The sequence below is a fragment of the Clytia hemisphaerica genome, unplaced genomic scaffold, assembly GCF_902728285.1.
Source record: "Clytia hemisphaerica strain Z4C2 unplaced genomic scaffold, Clytia hemisphaerica genome assembly, whole genome shotgun sequence".
Lineage (NCBI taxonomy): Eukaryota > Metazoa > Cnidaria > Hydrozoa > Leptothecata > Clytiidae > Clytia > Clytia hemisphaerica.
The window spans coordinates 1225060-1236887 of record NW_027103553.1 but is presented as its reverse complement, the minus strand read 5'-3'; the positions used below and the strand labels follow the sequence as shown (position 1 = coordinate 1236887).

Sequence of the window (11828 nt, the reverse complement as noted above, 5' to 3'; positions counted from 1 at the left end):
TCCCACTTGAAAACTCAATTAAATAATAAAGCATGATTAGATTAGAATCATCGAGCAGATTAATTTTGAAAACAAATGTTAAGAAAATAGGTTAAGTCGAAATGGATAAAGACGAGTAGCAACGAGTGAGTGATTCTCAACCAACTTTTATAGTTCATTAAATTACTTGCCTTGAGAAAAATCAACAGTTTAATGATAAGAAAAATCAAACTGGAGTTTTCGGAGCAAAACTCTAAATAGCAAAAAAATGTCAATCTTCAGCGTCAACAAGAATATCACGGAATTCCATCCGATGTCGATTGTTTTTTGCAAATTCATCGACCACTTCCTCAGGGTCGAGTTCAATCTCACGATGAATGTACACAAGTGCAAGGGACGTTAACCTATCCTGTAGCATTCTAGAACGTAAGTAAGTTTTCAACAGTCTTAAGCGGGAAATCGAACGCTCACACGAGTTTGACGTCGCTGGAACGACAGCTATCAAACAGAGAATGCGATAGATATTTGGAAACCACTTTTTGACAGGATCGATACTCTTTAACGTTGATACGATTGTGTCAGGGAGGCGTGTTTGTTCCTTTTTGTTCTGTTGCCAATAATGCTCCCATTGCTCCATTTCCATTTCAATGTTCATTGGCTCTGGTAGATCTTTGCGATATTTCATGGCGAAAGCACGAATCTTGGTTTTCCAAATATCACCTTTGAGAACCGTCGTTGGGAGAATGTAATGACCTTCATAATGAATGCGATGCTCCTGACTGAAGCGGGATTCGAGCTCGGTAGAGACACGATCCAAGAGTGGGATTGTCAAGGAATTTCTGTAATATGTTTTGATATCATCGGTAGAGTAATTTTCACGGAAAGTCGATTGTCCAGCCACTCTCTTCACAGAGGGCTGAACATCAAACTTAGCAGCAAATTCTACAGCTTCGTCATACCATTCAGAGTGCTTTTCCTGGACATTTTTTCGACAGTTTTTCAATGTACCCAGAACAGTGTCTACAGCCTTGTAAACTTTGACAACATCCAGCTTTTTGTTTTGCAGCTCGTGCGTTAATGAATGAGTGTATGACATAACATATCTAACAACAATTAAGTGAAGAATAAAGTGAAACGACTTGAAAGTCCAGTATATACCTTGTGCGATGCTCCTGGCTTCTTTATTATAAGAGCCATCATGATTGCCTGCAATCAGATCGAGGGTTTCCAAAATGGGCACCATCATTTCATGAACACGTTCTAGTCCATCTATCCGCCTCAGCCATCTGGTTTTGCAGACATCTATGAGAGTGTCTCTCTGATCTTCTGGCATCAACTCTTGTATTTTTTCCTTCAGCAATTCCGTCTTCTTAGGTGAGAAATGAAATACCTCACTACACTTTCTGATCGAATCCATCATATTCCTGACTCCACGAATATTAGTTGACGCAGCCACAGCGAGATTGAGCCTGTGAGAGGCGCAATGAAAGTATAACGCTAATGGATAGAGCGATTTAATTCTTGCACTCAAGCCAGACTTCGCACCAGACATGTTGCCAGCGCCATCATATCCTTGACCACGTAAGCTGTTCATGTCGACATTTAGTCCTTTCAACGCTTCTGTAATTCGATCAGCAAGATACTCTGCTTTAGTGGAAGTGCAATCAAGAAAATCTATGAACTCTTCCCTCACTTCACTTTGTTTATCAATGAAGCGAATTACGAGTGCCATTTGTTCTGTGTTGCTCGTGTCAGACGCTTCGTCTGCCATCACTGCATAGAAGGGGGCATCCTTGATTTCTTCTGCGAGAGTTCTCCGGACAATGTTGCCTGCAGCCACAATAATTTGGTTTTGTATAGTTTTCGAGCGATAAGTTGCATTTTTATGACAGGTTTGAAAATGTGATTCAAGAACTTTATCCCCACTGTCAATTCTGAACTTAAGAAGTTCTTGAAAGTTACCAGGATTGTTAGTTTTAACGTCTAGATGTTTTCCATCATCTCTGTGTCCTCTAAATGGTATATTTTGCCGAGCACATAACAATGCTGTTTTCACGATTGGAATTAACTTTTCCCTGTTTTCGGCGACTTGCTTGGAAACTTGCTGATTAAGGATGGATTCGATCGGTTGCTGTTGCTTTGACTGTTGGTTCAAGAGGTTCTGCATGACAGAGATAGCCATTTTATGCACTGGGCTTTTTGATTGATGATCTCGGAACTTTGCAGCCATAGCATTCCACCGAGTAAGTGGCTCAGTAAGCAGTAATTTCATTTTTGTTTGGTCCTTTCTTCCAAATAGAACACACGGTAAACAGTAAACACCATCATGATGAGCGGAATATGCAAGCCAATTGAAATACTTTGATGAGTTGGAATCAAGATAATTGTTACTAAATCGCCATCGTCTTCCAAATTCCGAGCGAAAGGGGAAAGTAAAGTTAGAAGGTGGTTTCCACACATCATTTAAGAATGCTAACCTTTCACTGTCACTCATGTGATCTATTCTGGAAATAATAAGACCAATATCATTAGGGTGGCATTCAATTGCTGATTTGACAGGCTGACTTACCCCTGGAGTAGCTTTGGTTGACTGGGTAGGATTAATTGAAGTCCTGGTTGTCGAAAGGATGGACTGAACTGGTTTGGTAGCAGAGCTGGTAGGAGTGTGGGTTATCAAAAGGGTGGATTGAACTGGTGTTGTAGCAGAGCAGATCGGAGTGTGGGTTGTCGAAAGGGTGGACTGAACTGGTTTGGAATCAGAGCTGGTATTAGTGTGGGTTGTCGAAAGTGTGGACTGAACTGGTTTGGTAGCAGAGCTGGTTGGAGGGTGGGTTGTCAAAAGAGTGGACTGAACTGGTTTGGTAGCAGAGCTGGTTGGAGTGTGGGTTGACGAAAGGGTGGATTGAACTGGTTTGGTAGAAGAGCTGGTTGGCAAAAGAGTGGACTGAACTGGTTTGGTGGCAGAGTTGGTCAAATGGCTGGATGATACTGGAAGCATCTTTTGCTTTTTCTCTGGAACAGAAAAGCTAATTGTTGATTGCTTTCTCCTTTTACGACATTCCATGGTATCAATCTTAATTGACTGACTAAGAGCGCTGATTGATGTCAGTGAGGTTAAGTAATTGATATCAGTAGTACAAAAGACAAAATGGTTTGGTTTTGTATATTCAGGTTTTGTGTTAGACCACAATAGTTGTATAGTGTTTTTGTTAGGATGATGAGTGCCAACAACACGTGTATAGAGCGAAAATAAATTTGAATTTCTTGGAGTGTATACAGTTTTTATTTGACATCCTATCACATTACTGAGGGCAAATATAGCAGCCATGGAAGACAAGGCACCAGGTTTAGTGATAACTATTGCCTCTGCAGCAAATAAATTGATCATTTCGGTATCAATGTCTGCATCCTTAACAACAAAAAGTGTAGCATCATGGCAATGAAATCAATATCGGTCTTAAATCTTTCTTTGAAATTGTTTGCCAAGGAACGAAAGGTTTTCAAGTATTCCTCAAAGTTAAAGAATATCTCAATTGCTGTGAGAAGACGCAAAACAAGATTCAAGGCTTCATCTCCATGCAAGCTCAGTGAAATTGCGTTGAATAAACAATTACCATCAGCAGTTGTCCTGAATTAAGAGAAAAAAAAATTAGTAAATTTATGGTTAAAAATAGGAAAATCTTTCAAATAACAATTCCCTTTTGTTATGAATTTATAGAAAATAAAAGCTTAAAATAGAGCTGAATGAATTACTGTAAGATGCTCTAATGCTGTTGGATGAAAGCTTGTTGATAATTATTTTCTTCTTATTATTTTGTAATTGCTCATATTTTGAAATTTCTACTTCATGCTTCGAATTTCAAAATATATATTATTTGTAAAAATTTACAAAAAATTATCAGCATTCAGATTTAGAGCAGAGGGATCGGTATAGGGAAATCTTACGGTACTTAAAATACACTACCTAGTTAGATGCTGCCAGCAGTCATGTCCTGTCATGTCGTGTCAAAGTCAAGTACTGTCAGTTTTATCTGTCAATCAATAAAAAAAGCAAAACTAGCATTGTAAGTTAGGAAGTAGAATAGTAAATATACAGAAATGATCTGTTCAAAATTTTTTACATCCTTCACAATTGATGAAAGAAGTTACCTTATGGCCTTAATGGGCTGTAGTCCTTCGAGGAAAATCTGCTTCAAGTTGTTATCAGCTATAATTCTCGTTGCAACATGGTCGATTGTCACAGCTGTCAAAACCTTTTTCTTCCTTGCCTTTGATAAGACATTTTCATACCTTCAAAAAAAAAAAGTTGTCGACAATCATAATTTGACTTTACTTTTCATTTCAGGGTCAAAGATAATATAAGGAAGGAATTGAGGAATTGAGGAAGTTAAAAAAACAGTTTTACTATACGTGTTAGTTTGTTTCATTAGCCGTTAGTGCTCTTTCAACATATATAGGGCTATAATAGTTTGTTTTTTTGGTCTATTGTTAATGGGCAGTATTTTTCAGTAACGTATATTTTTAATCAAAAACGAAAGCTGTAAATATATATATATATTTTTAGATGTGTTTATATATACTCATAAAGAGTGATTAAAGAGACGGAAATAAAAAATAAAGTTGACGCTGACAACCCTTAAATCCATGTCAACTAACCAGACAGACTGGAAAATGATTCAATTTTACAAAATTTGCTCTTAGCTCCTCAATGAAAGCGATGGTATTGACATGAAGTTTGGAACCAAAGTAGTATTTAGGTTTAAATGAGGAAACTGTTATTAAAAGCAGTATTTTTTGAGAAATTTAGCCCAATTACCAGAAAAACGTGAAATCGTGACGAGGCCCACCCTGGAAAATGAGGTCAAAACTAAAGGAATTATGGGAATTTTTTTAATGTAGTCTTATTTTATTTGTAAAACTGAATTCTTGTCCTAAATTTCATGAGATTTACTGAAGTGGCTTTTACTTTTATGGCATTTTCAGTGTTTTAAAATCTTATGTGTTTTGACCGATACTAACTGCAGACAGCCACTTTTGTCTGTTGTCATAATAATAACATTTTTTGAAAAAACGATATATTAAAAAATAAATTGGTAGAGTCAAAAGAATTTGCAGTGAGATTGGGTAACTTGCATCAGTGGAGGCTAACATGCATAGCCCTCAAATGAAAGACCTGGCTGGTCATTAAAATACAACTACGCAGCTCTGCTCGCAGCTCTATACCCTACCATTTTTGCTTCGGTTTAACTTTGTATTTTAATGACCAGCCAGGTCTTTCATTTGAGGGCTATGCATGTTAGCCTCCACTGATGCAAGTTACCCAATCTTACGGTAGGTTAAAGATGATTTGGAAAACTCTGTGGGCGGGCGGGCTGGCTGCCGGGATTCCAGACTTAAAATTCCAGACTTAATGCGAGTGTGACTTAAGTTTTGAAAAAGAAAATTTATTCTTTGCTCAACTCAAAAAAGTAAACCAAACAACTAAACAGGTCTTGCTCGTACAAGAATTACAACGAACCTTCTAAAAATACATTGCTTATTGTGTTTAATTTTTGTTTGATGGCGACTATGGTTAGTCTCAATCCCCAGCTCAATCCCGAAAGCAAAAAAATAAAAAAAATCAAGGATAGTGTATAGTATGTACCTTTCCTTCAAGCGAAGTATCGATGAACAACTAGTGTTTTTGTCTTCGAGCAATAGTTCTAAACGATGCAAAATAGTTCTGACATCAATGTCACTTGGAATCAGTCTTTGATGTTTTTTCTTTTTAGTTGCAGTGGATTTCTTCAATGTGAAAGAAGCCATGTTTTTATTTGCGATTTGATACTCTACTGTTTTGATTTCATGTAAACATTCTCAAGCCTGTCTTCCTAGCAATTTTTGTAAACATTATGCCAGTACACGAAATTCCTCATGCATGAAAAGCTCTTTCATCGTTTGAAAAGATTACAATTCGTGAAAAGTATGCAAATCAAGTTAAGAAATCAAGACTGCAAACTCCTCCTTCTGTATTTTGTAAACAAAAAACAAACAGTTTCCAGAGAAAGCACCAACGGCGAAGAGCTGAGAACTGTGAATTTCCGCAGAGCGAAATCTTTGAAAGCAGAGAGAACGCTACCATTTTGGCGAAACGGCGAAACGCACTAACAACGCGCGCGATTGTGCGTACCCACCGCGCGTGCAAGTTTTGGGCGCTCAGTATCTCTCTCGCTCTGATTCTGGATGCATGAGAGACGGAATTCCTTGAGAGATTGTTGGACAAAGAATTATGAGATTCTCTCTAGGTCTAGCGCTCTAAAAATGATTATTTTGAAAACGTGTAATGTAAAGAAATATGTTACTCAAGAAAATCTGACCATATGAATTCATAACTTTCATATAGTATTCATCCGCCCCTGCTTCCCATTTCGACCAGTCGACAACACCCAATGGTTATTTCTGACATGGTGAATTTGAATACTTTCATCATAAATGTTGACTGGCATCAGGTTGTTCTTATCATTTTTAGAAATTTTAGCACCTTTAATAGGATCTTGAAGACCCTTAAGGGCTGGGTAACTTCTTTCTAACAATGTCATTACCTCTTTCAAGAAGTTATCATTTAGCCAATTAGTTTGACTCGAGGTGTAATTGAATTTATTCAAAATTGAAACAGTTTTAACTTTTGCTTTCTTATTTGAAGAGCTTGCTGGGTTTTGCTTCTTCGCAGGTTTAGTCAAGTCAATGGTTTCAGTGGAGGACTTGTTGCCTGTGCTTGTTCCAATGCAAGCTTCGCCGGCCCTCTTACGTTTTTTTATTTTCAATTTTTCATTCTGGGGAGTTTTGTCCTTTTCATCTTTTATTTTAGGAATTTTTTCAGGCCTATCAAGATATGCAACAACAGAAGCTTGTCTTTTCTTAGTTGAACACTTAGATACAGAATTTTCTTTCACTTCATTATCCATTTTAGAAACATCAGCAAATAGAGGGGTTGTTAGTCCAACTCGTCTACTGTAGCGGAAAGGGCGATCAAAGCATGAATAATTCAACCAAGCTGTTTCTTCTTTTCTGTTTTTGAATTTGACAAGATACAAGAATTCATGACTTTTCAGGTCTACTTTTCTTTCAACTATGCTTTCCACTTCTTGAAATTCTAGAGGAAGCAATGATTTGGAAACTTTTTTGACGATTTTTTTATTTTTTTCATCATTTAAGTCGCGACCGTAGTACAGTGGTAGAGCATCCGGCTACGGTTCGCAAGGTTGTGGGTTCAACCCCCAGCCGGGTCATACCAAAGATTCCCAAAATGGTACTTGATGCCTCTCTGCTTGATGCTCAGCAACTAAGAGAAGGATCAAGGGTAAGTGGAGAAATCCAGGGAGAAAGAGTGGCGCCCTCCCCTACCTTCGGGTAGATAGCTATCGAAAGAGGAGCCTTCGGGTCGCCTCCGACTGCGGTCGCAGACTTACTTAAGTCATTTCTACGATCAGTCAGATTTTTAAATGGGGCAAAATCGTAAAGTATGTTTTAGAATCATCTTCTGGCTTCATAGCAATCTCTTCAAGGATGCGAGATGCTTTTAATTCTTTTGTCATTGTAAGAGATTCAGGAAAAACAAAGATAAAAGTGCTCATTCCTGTTTCCTTTAAAGGAATAAGTCTGCATCGAATAGATTCATCTTCACTGGAAGCACTAGGAATGGAAGTTTCATTTCGAGTGATGGATGCTACTTTGTAAACAACCATTTCATCTGCCAAATTAGCAAGCACAAAACGAAAGGCTATAATATTGTGTGTTTTATCGATAGTACCTCTGCCCGGAAGAAAATTGCTAGCAATATGACGACGAGATCGATCACGTGACACATGCTCACGAGGTGTTAGAATCTTCAGAGCAGCTCTTAAATGAATTTTTTCTATTTTACCTCTCTGCTTTCGCGTTAAGTTCCACTTGGCAGAATCGGGCTACTTACTGGTACTAGAATATTCAGAGCCTGGAGTTTTATCAAGAAGGTGAGTTTCAGTATCATTTGCCTGCTCTTTCTTTTGCTGTCCCTCTTCTAGCGTGTCGAGGAGTACAGAACCATTCTCGTCTTTTTGGGCAACAAAGAATTCTGATATTTTCTTTTCCTTTTCAGTTGTTTTGTCAGACAGATATTCTGATGATTTTATTTCTTTCAAAACCCTAATACTGTAATGATCACTAACAAAACCCTCAAATTGATTTTCCTTTGGAACTTTTTCATCACAATAAAGGAAAGAAAACTTTTTATACTTTTCATTTGATTCTAGAAAGGCAATTCCTTTTGAACACAATTGCCTGTACATTTCAATCCCTGCTTTTTCGACTTCTTTGTGCGCTGAGATTAAGGAATCTCGAAATTCGTTAAACGTGGCAGGATATTTGTAAGACCCCAAGACAACTTTTGACAATTTTTCTTGGAATCTCCTACGATAAGTTGTATTTTGTTTTGAAGCTCCCGCCGCCTTTAACCTATCTTCAGTAATATGATTGCTTTGTACTTTTGAAAGCTTATCAACAAGATCTGATAACACAGGCTGGGCATCCAAGGATTGAAGTGCATTGGTTTTACCTTGTATATCACTAATCAGGCGTTCAGTTGTTTTTGTGCTAGATTTGAATGGAGACAAAACTGATGGACCTAGGTCCTTGAAATGAGCAAACATAGTAAGCATGTAGTTTGTTGCTGCAGCAAAAAGAATTTCTGCGGTTTGATTACAACCATAAGTCAGAAACATCCCCGTTTACTTGGATCAATTGCAGCAGAGCGCACTGCGTGCACCCTTTTGCCCTTCACTTGTAGAATCTTTTTCCATATTTGAAGGACTGTAATACCCTTACTTATACTGAATTGCATCTCAATGGGATTTGAGCTAGGCTCTAAGTAAGGTTGGAATAATGCAGCTACAGAACGTATATACAATTCAGTTCCTTTTGAAACCAGTACATGTTCATGTAGTTGATCAGCAACAGATAGTTTGAAAATTTTTAGTGCAGCATCGACATTTTGGTCAAAGTAAGCAGAAAACAAAAGATCATTATTGGAAAATCCTAATTTATGACCAGATCCGTCACAAATTTCTTTCAACTCTTTTAAATGGTCAATAGAAGCTCTACCTGAAGAATTGGTAGATGGAAAGAAATCTATGTCCAATGTATGATATTTCAAACATTTTAAAAAGAGTCTAAGACAATGATCGTAATCCAAAAACGAAATCGAAGGTAAAGGACCAAAATAGGGTGCAGCAAATCTAGTTGTCCCAATGCCAAGAGTCAAATACTTTATCTTTAAGTCCAACAACTTTGAGTTAGGAGACATAAGAGCAACTGACGCTGCAAGTTGAAAACCTGCAGAGTCAGTTGCATGACCAATCAATTGGACAGGACGATCTTTAAGATTTCCTGTGTCTTCGTCAAAAAAACAATTTGACCTAACAATGTCCCATAATTTTAACAAATGTTTTCCTTGATAACCTTTATTAGGAGTAGGCCAAACAAGGTAGACAAGATGTTTGCTGTAAACCCCAGATAAGGCAGATAGATTATGTACGGCACAATCTTTTGCCAAACGATTAGAGGCTATTGCATTTTTAACATAAGCCTCTAAAGCTGAAAATTCATCTTGAAAAGATTCATTTGAAACAATGTTTTCAAGAAGAACTATACTTTCACTCCATTTGGTATAATCAGGGTCAAAACCTTCCCCTACAAGTTCAATTTTGTTGTCCTTATTCAAGACTGGTGTAATGAATCTCAGAATACAAGTTTCATCTGTTGAGTCAATCACTGGACCTCCTTCATAAAGTAGTTCAGCACTATCAAAAAAATCATTAAAGCCAATTTTCAAAGCATTTCCTTTAACATGCCCCTTTGCACATGTTTTTCCAGGAAGTCCAAAAATGCTTTGAAAAAGGCTATACTGATTTTGGCCAACATGGTTTATCAAATTTGAGCCAAGATCTTTCACTATGTCAGAAAATTTGTGATTATTTTTGGATTTTAACTTCCCAATCAAATTTTTGCAAACATGATACTGAATTGAAAATTTTGCATCATGTTGTTGAAAAAGACTAACCATATCTACAGATAATTTGGTTATATCATTATCGTCACAGGCCTGAAACAAAATATCCTCCCATGACTTTTTTTCAAAATTTGTTCTTTTGTTCATGGCTTTAATTCGCTACCTTAATTCAAAAGGGGCCTAAGTCCTTATAGGCTTAATTCAAAATGGGCCTAAGTCCTTGGAGGCTTAATTCAAAAGGGGCCTAAGTCCATTTTGGTCATTTTGAGAAAAATGAGTTTAAAGCTTTTTCTCGATTCCGAAGATAATCTCCATGTATGAGTGTTGAAGTAAACTTTTTCTGATAGCCACAACTATTGCTTAGTTAGTAGTAAGAATGAATTCTATTTGGAAAATAGATATTTGACTGGGGGGTTGATAGAACCACCTGAAAGGACTTAGGCCCCTTTTGAATTTAATGCTTTTTTTCTTTATGGACTTAGCACCAATGTTAAATTTTCGTGCAAAGGGCCTAAGTCCATCATTTTCAAATTATTTTTGATAAAAAAGGCCTAAGTCCATACTACAGGTTGTTTTTAGAAAAACAGTTTAAAAAATGAACATTCTGAAATTGCAGGGAAAACGTAATAATGGACTTAGGCCCTTTAGACTAAGTAATCATGATTTATGGTAAATTAGAGGAAAGGTCATTATTTTAAGGGGTAAAAATACTCAATAAAGATGAGACTTAACAATGGAAAGAACATTCTTACAATCGTTAACATATTCATTCATACCTATGAAAACAAGCATTTTTAAATAATAATGGAAAACATGAAAGTGAAATTATCATTGAAATGTAATAGAAAAAAATTCAATCGATCAATACTATCAACCTTATTATAATAACAATAATGATAATAATAATATCAAAATGTCATCTCTTAGACACAAAATTGAAAAAAATGATGCAAAACGACTCTTATGATTCATTAGTGACAACAGAATTGGAATTTGGAGAGCTGAAAAAGCTTTGATGCCTATTCTGATTTTGTTCCTTTGGATAGGATTTGTCTAAAGAAGTATTATTATTGAAATACGATACTGATAAGATTAAACATAGCTAAATTTTGACAAATCTTAGCTGTTATGTGCCTTTATGTCATTAGTCACTTAATCAGGCATGCTTAGAGTTTTATAACATAGCCTTGAAAGTGAGTGGTATGTAACTAGTGTCTAAAGACAGATCCGTATTGACATTTAGCTAGGCTAATGCAAGTTACTGCAACCTAGAGGCTACTCTAAGGCAACGTAGATTTACATGAATTAAGATTGTTTAGATCGTCAATGGTAAGTTTATGGAAGTTGATATTATTTTACTCGTAATGTCTATCAAAAACTATTTGAAGTTTGTTTTAGTAAAAAAATACCTAAATAAAGATGCAAGACGCGTTTTAGACGTTAACTGGAAATTTTGAATGAGAAAAAAAATAGAAAATTCCCTTCATAAAGGTGATTTGTAAAATTGAATAAAAATATTGAAAATATAATATGAAAATACAACATAAAACTTTTAACAAAATTATTTTGGACATCTTATTCTATTGAAACTCTTTACAAGTTTTTTTCATTTTTATTCGTTTTACATTGATCGTGAGCTTCAAAAAGATTTGAAATGTCAATTAAAAATTTTTAAAAATATTTTTGAAAGTCTAACTGAAAACTCGATGAAATTTGAAAATTAAATTTTATGTCTACCAAAAATTAATTGAAAAATTAAGTAAATTAGATTGAATTGAATTAAATATATAAAATATGAAGAGTGTACTTTCTAGTTTAGTCTAAC

The 11828-nt window shown here is 36.1% G+C and overlaps 1 protein-coding gene across 1 annotated transcript; it reads right to left on the bottom strand.

Annotated features, from left to right (window-relative positions):
* Positions 1 to 250: 250 nt before the first annotated feature.
* LOC136800420 (52 kDa repressor of the inhibitor of the protein kinase-like) lies at positions 251 to 3367 on the bottom strand. The gene has a single exon (XM_067057080.1). The coding sequence runs from the start codon at positions 3365 to 3367 to the stop codon at positions 251 to 253; it is 3117 nt and encodes a 1038-aa protein (XP_066913181.1).
* Between the last annotated feature and the right edge of the window lie 8461 nt (positions 3368 to 11828).